Here is a 19,828-nt window from a genome sequence, read left to right as displayed (position 1 = left end):
GTTATTTACACCTCAAAAAAAATTAAAATCATCCGTGTGGGGAGAAGCGCCTGGATGTGTCCCTGTGTCCCAGCGCGGGTGTTGGACAGCCCGAGCTGCCTCCGTGGGGAGCTGGAAGGGGAAGGAGCAGCTCCCATTCGAGTCCCACCTTTCCAGCYGTGCCCTGGCGCTTGCTCCAGGGAGTTTCTCTGATTTATGTGGTTTTCCTGATTTTCAGGRGGGAAGAACAGCGCTTGCAGGAAGTGGAAATGCAAATAGCTGACAAATGAGAGGGTGGGTTCGTGCAGCACAGCGTGTGTGTGATGTGAGCCATAAAATAAAAAAAAAAAAGGGATTGGGAAATGAGTGGCTRCTTTCTATACTGAATATTCAGTTGCATGATAGTATCAGGATGCCGAATTACAGTGATGTAACTGTTTGCTTTGCTGGAGACATAATTAGGTTGAAGTCGCCGTGACTGTTCACATTAACAGCCTTAAATTAGCTCTTTTGAAGYGAATGCTCTCTGACTTTGAAAATTTACAGATAAAAAGCAGCCGTACTGGTTCATTAGGAGATRAAACTGATGTGAAATTTTAGCGGTTTGAGATTTGAGTTAAATAGCTGAGAGCTCTTTGTGGCTGAAAAGAATTKGTAATACTTTTATCTCTCTMAAGCTTCTTGGGTTTCCTTTRGCATRGTATTATTTTGTATCATACAGATCRAATGGATTTCTTTTTTATGCCTTTTTATGAGGACAGAGAACTTTTAAGGAAAGTGAATTAATGGAATTCTGCAGTGGTTGAAAGGCWGAACATGGAGAACATTGAGGAAATGAGAGGATTTATGTGTCTGATAYGAGGAACAATTGAAATGAAGGCTTGAACATTCCTTCCATGAACATTGAAAGTTGCTAGTGAGAATAATTTGACCAATAGCATTATTTTTTGGCACCTGAGAGGAAGAATCACATAGAAACGGATGTGGATATAAAAGCTGACATAAAAATGTGCTTACCARCCTGATATCACAGTGCATTCACTGTGTGTGATACCTGAGCTCTCTTTAGCTGAGTGTGAGGATAGAGCATGTACTGATGAATTCAAAAATTAGAAATAAAAATACTACTCTTTTAAGTGTAATGTGTTTCATCCAATTGCTGTTGGCAAAGAAGTAAAATTTTCAGCTTTCACATGCCAATGTTGATATTGGTGTAAGCCTTCTGGGGTCTAATCTGAATTTGAGCCMGTGGCCCTGTTCCAGAAGAGGCAGAAAGCAAAGCCCAGCCATAGATTGTGTTCGTGTCCTTCTCAGGTGAAGGTTATTTCATCCTGAAGTGTTTTGTCCTTGCTGCTGTTACCCCGTTGAACCCTTGTTGTATCAGTGTGTTTGGGTCTTTGGGCAGCAAAGTCATGTGTAATTTATTTTCTTTGACTTTCACAGCTCTGGGTGAAAGACTTGTTATTGAAAAGATATCCTGCTGAGCATCTCAGATATTATTTTGTGCTTATGGAGGAGTGAACTGGTATCACAAATCTCTGTCTGATAGCAAAGCTTTTTAATACTTTTTATATGTTCTGAATACATGCATAGRGATGGTTCCTTTAATTTTTCATAACTTTCATAACGTGAATTCTCGTTTCTGGATTTTGAGGATGTTTATAAAGATGCTACTGCCATAAAACATAGAAGTGATTTGGGTTGGAAGGGATTTTAAAGATCATCCCATTCCAACCCCATGTGGGAACATCTTCAGCCAGATGGGATTGCTCAGATCTCCATCCAAACTGGCCTTGAACAATTCCAGGCATCCAGGGGCAGCCACAGCTTCTCTGGGCAGCCTGTGCCAGGGCCACCCCACCTTCACAGGGAAGAATTAATTCTGTGTATCTAACCTGAATTTCATTTTCAGTTTGAAAAAAAGCCATAAATAATCAGATGACCAAATTCCCAATAAGACCTTCGTACTTAAGCTGAAGTAGTGCTATATACCCTTAGTCTGAGATGTTTTAGAAACAGCACATGCCCTCTTCAAAGCTGGAAAGGAACAATTCCAGTGGTTCCTGATGGACTGGCTTAAGGAGAATTGTTATGTTAAAGTAGCTTGCAACGTGACTGTATTGAATGTATAAAATAGTAAATATTCTCTCCCATGTGTTCCCACTGTGATGTGTCCCTACAGCAGAGCTGAGATGGACCAGCACAAGGAAAGGGCTGCAGGTATAAATGAGAAATCCAAGTGATCACAGCTTGCCTGGATCTGCAGTAAAAAGTCAGTGATTCCTCTGAATTAGGTGTGACCGTGTGCAGACATTATCTGCTGGATATTTATCTGAAMAGTCCAAATTGCCCATGGAATTAGGTGCAGGAGGGCATGTGCCTGGTTGGTTTGCTTAAAACTCAGGAGTTCCTGGAGTTAATGTTTATACTGCAACCTCTTAGGGAGATTACAGGGCTGGGATTTTGATTTGCCACCAGTGCTCTGCTTCCAGGTAGGATTTAAATCCATTGTACGTGCGTGCTGCAGGATTATTATTCTGATATGAAGTGTTTGTTCGTGTCACTCTAACTATTGAGAGCAATCAGAAATGTTGAAATGTTTTCTTTATTGTGTCATCACTGAAATGGGAGGAATCTTAGGAACTGTCCATTGTGTAGCTTGAAGGAAAAATAGACAGCTGATGAATTTTTAGCCTGTATATAAATTCTGACTTGTTAAAAAAATTACAGAGAAATTAGCTTTTTTTTTGTTTCCCTACAACAATGGTTTTTCATTCTTCTTCAAAAAATAGCTGGGGGAAGGACTGTTCTTAACCCTGAAGTGCCTCGTTTTCTGAATTATAATTACCAGTTCAGGGACCTTGTGATACAATTAATTACGTTATCTTCCTAATTCCCTGGGGTAACCTTCTTCCACTAAACCCAGTTATTTTACAAGACCATCCTTCTAGTGTTCATGAGTTTATAGTGTAACTTCTTCAAAAGTTGTTTCAGTTGTTTTTTTTTTTTTTTTTTCCAGAGGTATATTTGCATTTTAGGCCTGAGTTTCAGTACCAGTGAGGTGCAGATCAGGTGAGACATTCCCAACCTGAGAATTTCAAGTGCCAGCTAAGAGTGGAACTGGATTGSGTCATGTTTAATATAACCACGTGTGCTGATGAAGTTGTGCATAGGAAATTGAATAATTTGGTATTATCTTGTGCTAGATAAAGATTTGTAAAAGGTCAAATTAAAAACTGTTGCTTGGTGTATTCATGTAATGCTTTGTCCTTTTGTACTCCAAGTATGTAAATTTGGTTAGGACAGGCACTGAAGCAAATAAATGAAGAGTGGAGGGAAGCTGTGAGTGTCTCAGTGGGGATGCTGAGCTGTTCAGAAAGGCAGTGCTTCAARCATTGATCCTCTTCCCTTGGAGGGACCAGGGTGGGGGCACTGCTGTGGGCAGCTGGAGAGGAGAAGAACAGGGGAAATCACATGAGAATGACTAAACCCATTATTCTTGCAAAGCTCATCTGAGGGGACACTTGCACATAAACCAGTAACCGGTGCAGGCTGTGATAAGCACAGATTTTGCACAGGGTTGCAGTCAGGATTAGGGACTGACTGAACAAATCACGTCCCTGTCTCGTCAATAAACTCTCCGTGAGCAATTGCAGCTGATGACTCTGACTTGAATCTTTCACCTGCAGAGGCTGAGTGTGTCATGTTCCATTGCCTGTCATCCTCAGCTCCACATGGGTGGGTGACGCTGCACATTAATGGGAGACACTCAACCTGTCTGCTCRTGTGTCTCTGCTTCGCTGCCACCAAATGTCACCTCCGTGACAACTTAATGGTCGTGGATTTCACAATATTGTGAAGTTGAAGAAAAATCTAAAAGCTTGTTTGTAAAGCAAACTAGGAAGCAATCACAGCTTCCTGCAGTGATACGGAGTATTAGGAGGGGGATGGTTTTAAACTAAAGGAGGGTCAGTTGGGATTTGGTATCAGAAGTTTTTTTACAGTGAGGGTGCACAGATTGCCCAGATAGGCTGTGAATGTCTTATACTTGGAAATGTCCAAGCTCAGGTTGGAAGATGTTTGGAGCAAGCTGAGATAGTGGGAGGTGTCCTGCCCATGGCAGGGGGTTGGACTCGGTGACATTTAAAGGTCCTTTTCAACCCAATCTGTTCAATAATTCTGATATGTGCATAATAAACATTTGCGTTTCCTTTTATTCTTGCAGTAGAATRTTTGAGTTTGTTTAAATAAGAGATTTCTCCTTATAAATCCCCCTTGAACTGGGAAAATTGGAAAATGTATCATGAGGAACTCCATCAGTGATGTTGTATTTRGAGTATCTATTTCCAACAAGCTGGTTTCAGAACCTTTCCTTTTCGAGAAAGGGACTTCATATTTTCTGTAGCTCTTAAATGTCAGAATCCTTACGTTACTTTCAAAATACATTAATTGAAGTWAACCTTGCAAATAAGAGCGATTTCCCTGTCACGAAATTTACTTCAAATCCGAGAAAACAAAACAGGTGAAGGAAACAACCCGAAGTACTTCTTTAGGCAGCTTTAATCAGACAGAAATTCAGGCCCACACCTCTTCTGTTCTCTTCCCCAAATAGAAATGTAATGCAAGATTTTGTGCTGCAATCCTGCTTCAAGTGCCATGTGGTGRTTTCCAAAAGTTAACAGCTAAAAAATGTCAAGCTCTCAAGTACCTGGTTTTTTAAATAAACTTTTTCATTGTAACAACATTTCACATGTTTCAGAGTGCTACTATTGTTGTTTAATATTTGTGTTTAACAGTATTTTCCTGCTGCAGCTTTACTAATCAGTTTGTTGGTGCTGTCTTTTCAGATTACATCAGATATGACTATGTGAATAGCCTGGGATAGCCCAAAGGCAGGACAGGATGTCACAATAACATACAAAACATTTTTGAGGTATTTGTTTTGTTTTGGGGTTTTTTAATTGTGCTAAATTTTTTTGGTTGTCTTTAAGACATTTAAGCAAAATGAATGCAGTAACTCTGTGCTATTTTGTTCTTAAAACATTCCTTAAAAGTTCTGTAAGCCTTTTTTGATGAAGTAATAGCTGAKTTGCATAGTTATCTTCATGTTCCAGCTGCTAATTATGGAGTTTTATGAAACTTGAATTTTCTTGACCACAAGGGCTGGTGGATGTCCCAAAGTGCTATTGGACTTAATTGGCATAGAYTGTAGTTTTAACTATGAACATTTAGAAAGATTAGGGTAATTTGGAGTGGATGAAAAGTGGGCCTTATCTAGGTTAAGTTARGCTTGATTTGCTTTTAAGGGAGATGAAGTTCATTCTTTCCTAAGGTAATTTTCTAGTGTATGACAGCTTCATCCTTGGCTTAGCAGCTGCATTCTGGTGAGAGAGGAAACTTCTGCCCAAAAAAMCCCCAATGTRTGGACAGAAAACACAGTTTAACTCCTAGAGATTGTAATAGATCCAAGGACCAGAGCTGAATTTCAGTTTGTTCTGTTCCATGAGCAGAGAATGTGTCCTTCAGACACCTCACTGTGTCCTGGGAGCTTCCCAGCTATTTTTGCAGTTGCTCTCACATCTCTCTGCTGCATCTGCATGTATTTATTTTCATTTCTAGTTTCTTGGATATCTCCTGCCTGGTTCTAACATCAAAGCTTAAGGATCAGAAGGATTTCCTGGGCAGAATGTGTTTATCTGATTCTTGATAAGASAGTTTTTTAAGGGTTTAGACAAAGGTAGCTTCATCAAAAACCATCTCAGTGCCACTCTCTTCACCTGGTAATGGTYGCTTGGAGTGTTCAAGAGAAACACAGTGATCCCATAGTCAAGGTCTTGGGATGGAAACTGAAGTGCCATAATCCCTACAGTCATACATAGACTGCCATTAATAAAGAGGGGAAAGGGAGACCTCTGTGTGCCTGTCATAAATCAATAGAAATGCTTTCAAGTTTCTCTCAGACATGGCCTTTAACAGCATGAATCAATATGATTTTTAGGACACAGTATACTTTTAAAGCAGCAGGATATTCTTGAGGCCTAATGTTGAAGCTTTAATTTGTCTCCTGTTTTTTGAGAGCACTTCAGTTCTGCCATTCCATATCTTTCTTTGTGAGAGATGTCTGGCAAATAATTCTGTTTTCATGAGAACTGTTAAGGTTTCAAGGCTGGTTTTTGTTCCACAYTGGAAGGACAACAAAGCCCTGAAAGAGTTGTTATGAAATTAAATTAATTAATGTGTTCTTTGAAAATCTGATTCATGTTATCCGTTGCCATGTTAATTTAACCACTACCATTTGTTTCCCTTAAGTTTGGTCTGATCTGAGACCACTTTATAATTTATCCAATATATCTTTATAACACACTTGTGATTTTTTCCAAAACAATAGCACTTTTGTCTACAAATTTAGCTGCTTTCTAACTTACTGTGGTGTTTGTTGTGAGCAATATATTAGAGCAGCTTTATTTCCATCCTGGTTTTCCWTTCTGCTCTTCCCTCACTTGCTGGAGCAGAATGAAAAGTCAACAGTCTGGTGCCATAATTTGCTGTTTTCAGAGAGAYATGAGCTGTAATTTAATGAAGACTTTGCCATTTTAGTTTGAGATAAAAGAGAGAAGTTGTGTTTTTAATAGAAGAGGAGGAGTGGTTTATGAGCACAGCACGATGGAAGTGAAACCAGTCTGAAATCCCTTTGTCAGGCATTGAAGTTGCATGTTTGTGGTGCTTTAACCCTGGATGGACACCTTCCAAAGCCAGTCCATRACTCCCCTCAGCTGGACAGGGGGAGAAAATATTAAAAAAAGGCTTGTGGGTCRAGATAAGAGCAGRAGAGATCACTCAGAAATTACCATCACAAGCTTGATTTGGGGAAATCAACCTAATTTATTACCAGTGACATTAAAGTGGAATAATAAGAARTAAAAACTRAATCTTAARACCTTAAAATGWGTCCCCCCATTTTTCCATTTTTCATCTGTATCTACTCATAGAATCATTCTGGTTTTGATGAAATCTCAGTAATCTCTTTGGAACTTGAACATGCTTTATCTCCCCGAAAGGAACACCCAGAGCCACCTGTGCTCAGCTTCCTCATGAATAATTAACAACATTAATATTAATAACGAAGAAATAAATTATTAATCACGATGATGGTGGTGATGATGATGATGCTAATGGTAACAGTGGTGTGTTTGTCCCTGCAGGGCAAGGCCAGCAAACCATGCAGTCATCAGGGCACCGTTTCCGCGATGTCGAGCACCACCCGCTCCTGGCCGACAATGACAGCTACGACTCCTCCTCATCAGAGGCCGACATGGCTGAGAGGGTCTGGTTCATCCGGGACGGCTGTGGCATGGTCTGTGCCATCATGACCTGGCTCCTGGTGGTCTATGCAGACTTCGTAGTGACTTTTGTCATGTTGCTGCCTTCCAAAGACTTCTGGTACTCYGTGATCAACGGGGTTCTCTTTAACTGCTTGGCCGTGCTGGCGTTGTCGTCGCACCTGAGGACGATGCTGACCGATCCAGTGAGTATCTGAGAATTCCTTGGCCTTGGATTCTTCCCTCCATCTGCAGAGAAGTTTGGAGAAGTGAAACCAGTCTTTTCTGCTGGGAAAAGTAGTGTTAAGAGTCAAAATCTTTGTGTCAGACACAAAACCCTCAAGGTTTTGATGATACCTGTACTTATCATCAGGGTGATACCTGTACTTATCCTGTTGTTCCATTAATGAAACCATAAAGGAACAGTCAATATAAAACTTATAGGAGTGTTAGACTCAAGAAAAAACAGTAAAATATTAGTCCAGGTCCTGAAGAAGCTAATAAAATTTAGTCTTCTTTGTCCTAATTTTTCATACTTTMTTCCATCCTGTTTATTTTCAAAATTTGTACCTCCTTGCTGTTGTGTAATTTGAAATGTTTCTTCCATTTGTGGCTCAGAGCTGCACAACCTCAGGCACTCATTGGCACAAAGGAAAAACCACTATCCCACATGATTCCTGCATTTTTATCTTTTGGTATTTGGAGTCAGAGGGAAGGGAGATTTCAGCTGGACACATTGAAGCAGTGCAGGTGTAAGAGGTCTTGAAAGTGCTCATTTCTTGCAACTTTTACTCTTCAAGACTTCAAGAGATGAAATAGTTTATTTTGTACTAAAATCTATTACTATTTTTAGGGAATAAATGTGGGAAAATAAGCATCTATATTCTCCATGTTTTTGGAGAATAACAATAACAGTGTATATAGAAGTTATGGSAGTGTTCAAAAACCCAGCAGGGTGTTGTAGTTAATGATTTTCTAGGTATTTGATTTACTTCTGCCCACACCCAGTGATGAAATATTACAACTTMTACAAACTGTGACAGCTAAGAGAGTTAATGGTTTAAGGATTTATTGCTTAAAAATACGAGCTGGTAAAACTGGATGTCTTTGYAGACCTGTGTTATTCTTTATGGATAAAACATGATCCAAATGGAGATGAGTCACTGCTTYTTCCCTCTGTTCCTTTCCTGCTGACTCCCAGAATGGAAGGCAYAACAGTGTGATAAAAACTAAGATTWAAGGAAGAAARGAGTGAACTGCCTCAAAACATATGTGAATTAAATTTACTCTTGTAGCTACAGAAATAGATTTTTGGTGGCTGGCTGTGACCATGAAAGATGTTTTTGAAATAGAGCATATTCTTGTCAGCMAAATGCTAAAAGCATGGCCTGAGGTTCTGATCCTTGTGACAGGTGAACAGGGGAATGTGAGATGTTTACACCAAAGTATTAACGTGAGTAAGAACATTCAGATTGCAAAATACTCTTCAGGAGTGCAATGTGAGTGTTTGAGGAAGACTCTGTTTGTACCCTATGAGTACCAGTTTGAGTTTGAAGCAACACTCAGCCAAAGGGTACACCTGGGGCAGTGTTTTGGGCAACACAAACACAGATTTATTATTCCAGATGTAGGCAACAAAAACTCCTGCCTAAGCAGAGGGGTGTTTTTTAATGGAATCTGGATTCCAGATGCCTGCTGACTTCCTCATTCTGTGCCAGAACTTCTTCAGGTGTCTGTGTCAAGTGCTGATGTTGCCGAGGGGATTTTTTGGAATGAGAATTTTTCCAAATTAATGAGGATGTTGTAGTTGGCTTTGGCTGACCTGGAGAAGGCTCTCYCTGTGTGAAGGAAGTGCTCACCTGGTGCAGAAAGGCCGTTGCACTTGGATATCACTCCCAGTTGATTTCACAATCACTTCCTCTCACTGATAAGCCTTTCCATAAATGAGCAAGATGACCGTGGTGCTGTCCATTATTTTCTTCTTATTGATCCAAAGTTAGATTTTGAACYTGGGAGGCTTAAATTAGCAGCTTTGTGAAAATCAGTTCAGGAACTAATCACTAAAAATTAATTTCTTTTCCCAACCAATTTTTTTTGCTTTTGATTCAGTTTCTTCAGCTCTTTACCAKGAAGCTGCACAGTAAATAAGAATAAAGAAGCCAGTGCTGGTTTCTGCTCATAATGTGCAAACTAAAGGATTAAGGAAAAAAAATATAACAGTGGGTCCTCAAAAACCAGTGTACATGGAGCAGGTGGTGAAACCCTGGCTTCAGAGAGCTGAAATAGCATCTTCCAAGTAGTTGCTGATTTAACTTTTGGGGATTGCTCGGCCCATTAATCAAATGTCACAACAAATGTTCAGCATAACTTCTCAGAAAATGATGAGCAGTGCTTGTATCCGCAGGGAAAGATGTGTCTCTCTCTTTGTTTCTGTGGGCTGGTGACAGGATATTCCATGGGAATTAAGCTAATACTTGGCCAGAGATGAGTCTTGCTGAAATMAAGCTGAATTTGAGGTCGAGCAGAGGTAATTTATTCATTTGGAATTGATTCTGGCTWATAGGCTTTGAATAAATGAACTTACTGCAGCAATTATCCTGACGTTACTGGTATGAAGTCTATAAAATGTGTTTTTAAATGCTCTCATGCCATTTAAGAAGCTTTCTCTCCTCTAATTGAAATAATTTCAGGGGGCTGTGCCCAAAGGAAATGCCACTAAAGAATACATGGATAATTTGCAACTGAAACCAGGAGAAGTGATCTACAAATGTCCCAAGTGCTGTAGTATCAAACCTGAGCGTGCACACCACTGCAGGTATGCCAGAGTTCCTTAAAGAGTTCTGCATATGGAGGCATGGAATAAATTCCTGATATTTACCTGTTCATTTTTCCCACCACAATTTTTTTTTGGTATCCATTAAACTTTCAAATTCCTGCATTGCAGAGTRTAAGTGTAATATGTTATGGTCAAAAATGACTGTGGATGAGGGGAGAGAAGTAAGAGGTTCAAAGATTTTGTAAAAATCTGGTGTCCTAAATAACKTTGATCTGTGGATATTTTTTCCTGTATATCATTCCAGTTATTRTGCTGTTGGGTGGATAATGCAGGGCAAAGAGAAGAATCTCACATTTCTGAGAGAAGCTGATTTAMGAAATGACTCCTTCAGTCTTAAATTAGTAAAACACAGAGTAGTTTTAAATGATTGCTTTGTGTCATCTCTTCTTTGCAGCGCATTTGAAGTTACATGCGAATTGGCAGATTATTTTCTTAAAGTTACATGAGTAATTACTTAAATGCACTTCTGCTTTTTGAAAATCCATTTTCAAARAGGGCAGAAGTGATGATCATTTGARCTAGACATGCTATGGAAGAGATAGTAAATGTATATTTTTAATACTGAATCTTTGGAGTTTTCAGGCGCCGTGGATTTGCTTTCATAGTGTTTATTGTGTGCCAGTAGAAAATAGCTGTGCCTGCATAATCAGGGCTTACATAAAGATGCAAATTCTTCTTCTGGTGGCTCTCTAGGTGTGGGGAGTGATGTGTGTTGATTGTGTGGAGTATGAAATTGAAGTCTGAGTTAGAGCCTGTCAAAAGCACAGAGCAGAATCTTGTCAGGRCTCGGAGATGATTCTGGAGCTCCGTGGGTTCTAAATTAAAAGCCTCGTGTGTGTCACTGCTCCGTGCAAATGCTAYGGCTGAGAAGCTGCTCCTGTTATAAATACTCAGCCTTGGCACCGAGATCTCGTTCTTCTCTCRGCTGTGAGTGGGTTTTTGTATCTGGAGTGTGAAGGGAGCAGTTCCATGGATAAATAGGCGAGTGTGGAATTATCTGCAGTTGGTTTGTGTGCGGTTTGGGTTGGTTTTGCTCGGGTGCTGCTTTGCTGTGCAGGGAGAGTGCTGCTGCTGCTGCCTTTATAAATGTTCAGGGTGATGGCTGGGGGGTGGAGGCAGCACAGCTGCTCCTGTGGCAGGGTAGAAGGTGTCAATCCCTGGGGATCAGGAATAACTGTGCATCCTGTGCCTCTGTGTCCCTGGGCTGCACCAGAGGGACACCTGGGAGCCCCCACTGGGCTTGGGCTGGACCCCGTTCATTTTCTCATCCCATATTTAGGTTGGTTCCTACAGAGACCTTGCAGGTATCTRTGGAAAGCATTTGCCACATCTTTGGTCCTCAGAGGATTTGCTAATTTGGGAGGAGCCCTAAATGAAGACATCACATGTTGAACTCTCCATGTGACAGAAAAAGAGCTGGAGTATCAAAGAGCCTGGAGCTCAAACACCTCCTTTATTATAGTTATTGTTGAAGCAGAGCAAGAATGGGTAGAGTCTGTGATCTAGGAAATATCTGGTATTTTCAAAAGGTTTGTTTTCCCCAAGCACCTGTTTAGGGATCCAGCTTTGTGTGTYTTATGAATTGTTTTAATCCTTGGCCAAATATTCTGTCAGATGTTCTGCCTAAGGGCAAAGGATGCATTTTGGRGCTTGCTCTGTGCATCCCTGGCTCYACAGAATATCTGAAAGAGAAAGCCAGAGCCTGAAAGTGTTGGGGTATCCTTTTGTGAGGCTCCTGTCATGTTTTTCTCAGCAGTTGGTTTCTGGTTTAATTGTGTTTGTTAATCTAATTCTTTATCTTAGATTTATCACTGCAGGAGTTTACCCGGTAGAAAAAGCGTTTGTTTGATTATGCTGCCAACTTTTTATTGGTTTGCAAACCCATTCCAAGGACATTAAAGGGATGGTCTAGTCCCAAGTATTCAAAGTGGCAATTTGCTGCTAGAAGAGACTTGAAAATGGAAATTGAAGTTGGTTCCTGTTGGGAAATACTTACACTCGAAGTCACAGTGCATGTTTTGAGTTGTAAATTATTAACAGAAGAGACTCTTAGGATGTAGTTACAAAAATTGTTGTGCAACACTGCAACAGAAGTTCTTTYAAGGCAGAAAAAGAGTTTCATAATACACATTAGTGATGGGGAAAAGTGCAAGAAGCTTTTATTTACAGCTGAGTACCTCTGAAATGCATTAAACTGATGTTTTACTGAGYAGTTAACATTTTCAGCACAAGGAAGAGCCCCATCCTGAGCAAATGGGATTTCATTTTCACTGAAGGAGTACAGCTGTCATCATTTCTGCCTGTTCTGTGTGCCTGTGTTTGTGTGTGGGGAGCTGTTACTCTGAATCAAGTCACTGGGAGATGTTTCCACCAGGCTCCCTGGGAATATCTGTTATCCACACCCCTTTCCCTGGAGTCTTTAGCTCTGTCTTTCTGAATGTTACCTTTGGTTAAAGCTGTAATTGCACCTGCCTGAGTTCATGCAGCAGCAGTTCCACGCTGGAGGAGAACTTTTTCCACCCACGGGTGCTTGTTCTCTTTTCTTCTCTCCTTTGTAGGATTTCCCCAAACTCCTGCTGCACAAACAGCTGTGCTTGGACACTGCAAAGGATAAAATACAAAAGGGATGGGGTGGGAAGGAGGCAGAAGCACTGCTTCAAGCGTTGCTGTGAGATTCTTAGTAGGAGATTAGGGATGAAGGCAGGGTTCCAGATATCTGAGCTCTTGGAGAGAGCTCTGTGTGGGCTTGTGAGAAATTCTGAATGAGCAGAAGTGAGTCCTGCCCACCTCACATCCTCCAGCATTCCCATTGAGGCTGGATAGGATTTTACTCAGCACTTCACATTAATATTGTTTTCAGAGTGCTGGCACGGATCCTGTGTCACATCAGGAGCCTTTGGGGTACTCAGGAAAATGAGAGGCTGAACGGGCAGCCAAGCAGTCTGTGAAATGGAAGTCCTTTAAGGAGCCTCCTGAATGTCTCCTGGTTTTTGTGCACCAGACAGTGGTTGTGGTGTTTATTGGGATTTTCACTTGTAACAGGCACTATTTAAAAGGTCATTTGTAGCAGAGGATGAATCCTTTTTAATGTCCATAAAACCAAGAGGCAGTGGTAATGTAGGGGCTGGGGTTTGATAGTTTGATAGAATCATTTGAGATTCTGCCCCATAACCTGCACAGGAATATATTCTGCCTCTTGCTGAATTACCTTAGAATCATATCAATGTGATAACTTAAAAATTATTTTCTGCCTCATGGCATTGATTTCCCCCCACACCTCCCCCTGTTGTCATTCCAGTGACAGTGGTCACCCAGCTTTGCTTTGTAGTTTTTCGCCACAGCCCTTGTAGACACCACCCATAAATCAGCCTGTGTTAAAAACAAAGGGGTTTGAATAAAACAGTGCCTGCCTTTTTTTAGGCTCACTTGTCTTGGTAACTGCTGAAATGAAAATGTTTAATATTCTGGGTATTCTGCAGGAAAATCTGGAGCATCGAGTGTGTGGCTGTCTTAAGTACAAAGCTGGGAAAATGGGATATCAGCATTGCTTAAGCTGCTGATTTATGAAGAGCTTCATCAGATGTTGACACTGTTTTGGGTTTTGTGTTTAACTTCATATTTGGCTGGAGGAATGAGCCCTCTGGTGCTCTATGGCAGATGGCAAATAGAGTTCCTGGAATATTTGACTTTTGTGGATGCAGCCTTGACTCACAACTGGGCAGCACCCAAGTGAACCAGCAGAGAGCAGGAGTGTTTAAAAAGTCATGAACAAGTAGACACTCAAATGCTTCTTTTAATATTTGTGTTTTCTGTTGAGGAAGTGAGGCTTGACACTGTCAGCTGAGCTGTAGTTGAGATTTTGATAGTGTGAGTTTAGAATTTGTCTGGTTGAAACCTCAAGGGTGATAATTTCTCTCTTGAAGATGTGATTGATCAAGAGAGATCAATCAAAGATGTGATGTCTTGGGCTGTTTTTTTTTTAATCCACAAACAAAATTTACAACTTGAAGGCCTGTAAATGAAAAATTTGTCTTTTTTAACTAAAAATACTTTTCCAGAAGGAAAAGGTTTTTTTAAATACTGAATCTAGAGAGAGTTGAAGCTTTGCTCATCCAGTACCACAAATGTCTGAAGTTCTGGATTTGCTTGATAGTGTGGCTATGCAGTGATTGTGACTTATTATGAGGAATATTTTATGTACACAGTCAGTGTTGGAGCAGCCAAAAGCTGACTTTTGACAGGGAACAATTTCTTTAAAGAAATGCAAATAAAATCAAAGTCTGCAGCTTGTCAAGAAACGTTTCAGCGCATCATCCTATGACCACTGGCTGCCCTTGTTTCTACATTTAAATACAATTTCTCAACAGAAGCCTCTTTTCCTTTCTTCCAGTATTTGCAAGCGATGTATCCGAAAGATGGATCACCACTGCCCGTGGGTGAACAATTGTGTGGGGGAGAAAAATCAGAGATTTTTTGTCCTGTTTACGGTGAGTGAGCAGCAACAGCAGCTTGGCTTTAGTCTGGATCTGCCTTGATTATAACAATTTGGGTTGTGCTTAGTGAGTAACAGCTTTAGGACACAATTATGTTGTTGTTTTGGTTGGGTGGGTTTTTTTCCTTCTGTGCAAGGTATTTCTACTCATATTCATTTTTATCTCATTTCAAACTTTATTTTGCTGTTTTTGTGTGGTGACAGTGAGTGAAATGRTGCTCTCTCTTGTTTACAGATGTACATAGCCCTAATTTCAGCTCATGCTCTCGTGCTCTGTGGGTTTCAGTTCTTCTCCTGTGTCCGAGGGCAGTGGACTGGTGAGTTAATAAATACTTACTTTTCATTATCATAATCCAGCAGATATTAAGGAAAAATCACAGCATTCCCCCTAGTTTAGTCCCGTCCTTAAAACATTTCACATCTGTTTATCCATCACTCTCCATTTTTTTGGGGGGTTTTCTCTGCCTTTTCTTCAGTCGTTCTCTGTCAGACCTGTGGCTGTCAGGGCCATTCTCACACCTTTACTCACAGGAGTAATTTACTCCCTCTGTAACAGGAAGGAAACAGARCTGGTCCTCAGCCACACGAGCATTGTATCACCAAAATCTGGGCTTGGTGTGCCCCACCACAGTTCTGTGAATGACATCTGAAATACAAATCAATTTTCCCCTCATTCCGTTACTGCAGCCAACCAGGGGGCTCCTGCAGAAATGAAATTTCCTAAATTGGCCCAGTTTTTTTTATTTGGGGTTCTGACTTGGATTCCTTCATGTTCCAATGTGCCAGAGCTCATTCTGGTCTTGTGCTTTTGACAGAAGATGGTTGATGTGTTCTTTTGATATATGAAGCAGCAGGGAAATCCATGTGATTTTTATTTTTTTTTCAGATATTTTTTCCAGATATTCATTAAATGGATGGAATCTGAGTCCTTTTTTTACTTGAAACATTCATCCTCCTCTGTATTATCCCATATCTTCCTTGTTTAACTATAATTGAGTTGCTCAGGTGATCAGAAACTCTCCAGAGATGTGAGTGTGAGACACAACCTGATTTCTTTATGTGGTGAATTAAAAAAAATGAGTAATAAAGCAATCACAGCCAAGTGGAACATCTGTATTAGCCAGCAAGTCAGGGCTGACAGTGGGGATGGTTTTACAGCTCCACACTGCTCTTACATGTGCARTTCTGAGTGTTTCAGTCACCTCATATGCAAACATTTGTTTGATATCCCTGAAATCCTGAGGTAGGATTGCAGAAATAGTGATCATGTGCTTTATGGGAAGCCATAAAATTCTTTATTTCCTTGGCCAGCAAATAAAGCTGCTGCCAAATCAGAAATTTGTTTTAATTGTGGAATATTACTCCAGGTGTCAGACATTTAGAACGTGCTCTATCATTTGTTGTTGGGGTTTTTTTTTGTAACTACATATTTCATTTTCACAGAGTGCAGTGACTTCTCCCCGCCTGTAACTGTGATCCTGATGATCTTCTTGTGCCTTGAGGGTTTTCTGTTTCTCACTTTCACCGCAGTCATGTTTGGCACCCAAATCCACTCAATATGCAATGATGAAACGGTAAAAACCTTGACTCTTTTGTATCCTATAAAATTTATTTTAGGGAGATATGATTAGATGTTGTTTTATTTGCATGAGGAGAGGCTCTTATTTTGGAGAAAGCTGCAACATTTCAATAGTTCATCATTTTTATTTTCTGCAGTTGGAAGGATGGAGGAGTTTATTGGGGATTGCTTTTCAGGAGAAGTTCTTGCACTATTTGCTTCTCTGACATTTTGTAATTTGGTTTTAAATGACAGARAATGCAAAGCTTCTGACTTAGTTTTGGGTTTCCCTTCTCAGCTGTCACAAGGTCCTGATGGGTGGARTGGGAAATGTCTGCTTTTCTCAGATTTACACTGAAAATCACTGTCTTGTCCCARCCTTTCTCACTTCACTTTGATTCACTTTATCAGAGGATTTTGGGCCTTTGGCAAAGTTACCTCTTGAGAGAATAATTGACTAGAAAAATTTGAATCCCATGACTGTTAATATCTTCTCGTGTGAGGCTGTTTAAAAGTGTATTTCTGTTCTGAGGAGTGAGTGAAAAACAATTGTTAAATATTAAAATGACAGTCAAAATAATGGATTTGGGGAGAGCAATCCTGGCTCCAGGAATTGTGGGGCGGGAGCTTTGTTTGCTTTCATTCTCTGAGTAAACAGCTCKTAGTGTAGGATTGATTATTGCCCATGGATCCAGGAGCTTTTCTGGGATTTTTGTCTTTTAACTCAAGGGGGGAAGAGCTTGAGGTAGATCAACCTTCTTGCAGATGTTTTATGTCCTAAATGTTCTGCCCTGTATGCACAGGGCTAAAACAGTTTCTGTTTTCTCCCTTAATAATTCAATAACAGTAAGAAACTGAAACTAATCAGCCGAGGAACAATACAATAAAACAACACAATAAAATGTACAAACCCAGTTTTTATAGCCCCTATTAGAGTTAACTAAACTTTGGACTTAGCAGTGCATCCCTGCCTGTGTTTATTTACAGGAGATTGAGAGACTGAAGAGTGAAAAGCCCACGTGGGAGCGGAGACTGCGCTGGGAAGGGATGAAATCTGTTTTTGGGGGCCAGCCCTCACTCCTGTGGATCAATCCTTTCGCAGGATTTCGGATCAGGCGACTTCTACTGCGAGGAAAGAAAGGAGGACCTGAGTTTTCTGTCTGAGTCTAACTATGCTGGAACTTGCAAGAATCCTATATAATATTTATTTTGGGGCCAGAGAAGGCTGTCTGCATATAATCTGTGACCAGGTGAAACTGATTTCGGACATTTGCTTGTAGCAAGCAGAGTTTTCTACGTTTATCGTCACAGACATCTCATTAATTCCGAGACAGGAACTGGATCTGCCATGGTCTTAACAGCAGGATACCAGAGGAAAAGCACGTGGTCACAATAAAGAAGCCAAATGTTGTCATGCTACTGTAATTTATTTTCTGAGATTACTTCCCCATTTTTTTTTTGTTCAACCTTTTTTATTTGATCAACGTTTGGGGAATTATCTGTGTGTTTTTATAACGAGTGTAAGTCCTTGGGTGCAGTTGTCAATCATAAGGAGGAGCATTCTGGTGAAAGTTGATCCAGATTTCAGGGATTGGTGCTTGGTTCAGTCCTTATTTCTSTCATTCTCCCACTCCAGGCACACATTCCTCACGTGCAGGTGATCCCCAGGCTGGTGCCCAGCATTGCCCACCCCAGGCACTGGCACAGCCCTGCCCAGCRTCTTCCCAGGCTCACTAAAGCATCTCCTGTGCGTGGCACTGTCCATCCCTTGTGCATTTAGGGAAAGGCAAAACCTTCACTCAGCAGCTTGTGACTCCTGGCCAAATTCTGGGGGCCAAATCCTGCCCTGGGATGTGCATCTGTGATTCCTCAAGCGTTGGTTGCAGAGGAACTGGAGCGTGGATGGTGCAGGGATGAGTGGGACCAGTGTCCTGCTGTGGGAGGTGACAGAGAATGTACAAATCAGGGGAATTCACTGCAAAATCTCGTCCTTGTAGGGTCTTGCTCTGCCTCTTTTTTACTGCACAAACTTTTCAGAGAAGGAAAGCTGTTAATGACCCCTCAAAGACATCAGAGAAAGGCRACTTCCCTCCTTTCTCAAGTACAACACGTCTTAAATGTAGAAACATCTGCAATAGAACGAGTTATTTTGAATTTAACCATTTCCAACCAAACTTACTTTGAAGAAATGAGAGCAATATAGATCTAGAACTGCTTTATGTGGGCCTGACAAACAACGGTAGTGCTAAAAAATGTTCATAAATCTGCAAGTAATGAAATGCAAGCTGCAAGTAATAAAAATTCAGCTCAAAAGTTGATCCTTTAAAAATTACATTTAGACTATTTTTTTGTATTAACCTATGAATTACTGACAAWATAAAGGATAAAGCAGGAGCCTTGATGCATAGCTTGAAATCGTGCCTAGAAAGTAAATAGCTCCCTGTTTTGGGACTTGCCTTAAAATTGTCCTGTTGTTGCTTTTGCTCAGCCAGTGGCACTGGTGCTGTGTCCCACCTGSAGCAGCTCAGCCCTGCYCTGCAGGAGCTGCTCYCTTTTCCAGTGCCCTGCTTCTCCATCTCTTTGTGGCATCCCGATTCCAGCTCCATCAGCTTCTGCTCCATGGGGCAGGGGAAGTTTCTGAGGGATCCTTTTCTTGTCTATGGCCCCGTGAACAAAACTGTGCAATACTTTGGGATTAAGTTCACTTTGCATGGGGGGTGTGGAGGTGTGGAATGCTGGAGACTTCCCAGGGGTAAATCCACAGGTGAGCAAAACTGGGGGAAGCTGGAAGCTCCACAGATTTCTGTGCATATTCACTTGCACACCTTAACGTTTGGGAGGGAAGAAAGTGTCTGGCTTTGTCCTRAGGCTCTTACTGTGTATATTGTTCAAGGAGAAAATCAGAAAATATCACTCCAGGTGGTTGAACCCTGTGACTTGGCAAAYGTGTGCGTGTGAAATCCGGTTTACTTGGCTTTTCAAACCCTTACGTTGTAATTTTTTTTTTAATGTAAAAAAGAATAAACTAATGAAATGAAGTCTTAGTTGATTAAATTCTCTCTGTGTCACTTTTTTTTTTTTTTCACGTGTATTTGCACTGAAGCAGTTTCAGGGAAATGGTCTCGAATGCTTTGGTTCATARTTAATTTGTATTTATATTAATTAACAGGTGATACTGCTCCAAATTAAAGAAGATTCTCTGCTTATTAAGAATTTTAAGCTACACTYAATTTTAGCTCTTCTCAGGCATTTCTTTTTGTTCATCCTCTGCTGTAGCTGCTTCTTTTATTATAGAACCATGGAATGATTTACATTGGAAGAGACCTTAAAGCTCATCTTGTTCCCACCCTGTTGTTCCAAGGTGAGTGGGAAAACGCTTCTAATTTGAAAATTTACCACAATATTCCAGCCTTTGCACTTCCAGGGAATTTGTGATGCAAATAATTTGGGGCTCTGTAGTTTCTCTGTGCAAGTATTTTATTTTTCCTCAGTTCCTGCAGCTTCAGGAGCAGAGAGCAACAGGTTGTGAGTGTACACCCAAACAGAGGTGAGGAGGAACAAATGGCAGTAAAGGATGGAGACACTCAGAGCTGTTTATTTCCCCTTTGCAATAATTCTAAAAAATACTTGGAGATGTTTTCCTG

General features: G+C 40.7%; 1 protein-coding gene across 1 annotated transcript; it reads left to right on the top strand.

Moving 5' to 3' along the window:
• The first annotated feature begins 4,810 nt into the window (after positions 1–4,810).
• ZDHHC7 (zinc finger DHHC-type palmitoyltransferase 7) lies at positions 4,811–19,222 on the top strand. The gene is made up of 7 exons (XM_057382753.1): positions 4,811–4,912; positions 7,182–7,504; positions 9,989–10,113; positions 14,525–14,621; positions 14,862–14,943; positions 16,070–16,200; positions 17,172–19,222. The coding sequence occupies exons 2-7, from the start codon at positions 7,199–7,201 to the stop codon at positions 17,346–17,348; spliced, it is 918 nt and encodes a 305-aa protein (XP_057238736.1). The 5' UTR covers positions 4,811–4,912; positions 7,182–7,198; the 3' UTR covers positions 17,349–19,222.
• Positions 19,223–19,828: the final 606 nt, after the last annotated feature.

This window comes from Malurus melanocephalus, unplaced genomic scaffold (assembly GCF_030028575.1).
Source record: "Malurus melanocephalus ecotype Western Australia unplaced genomic scaffold, MMel_1.1 scaffold_585, whole genome shotgun sequence".
Lineage (NCBI taxonomy): Eukaryota > Metazoa > Chordata > Aves > Passeriformes > Maluridae > Malurus > Malurus melanocephalus.
This window is presented reverse-complemented; position numbering and strand designations above follow the sequence as displayed.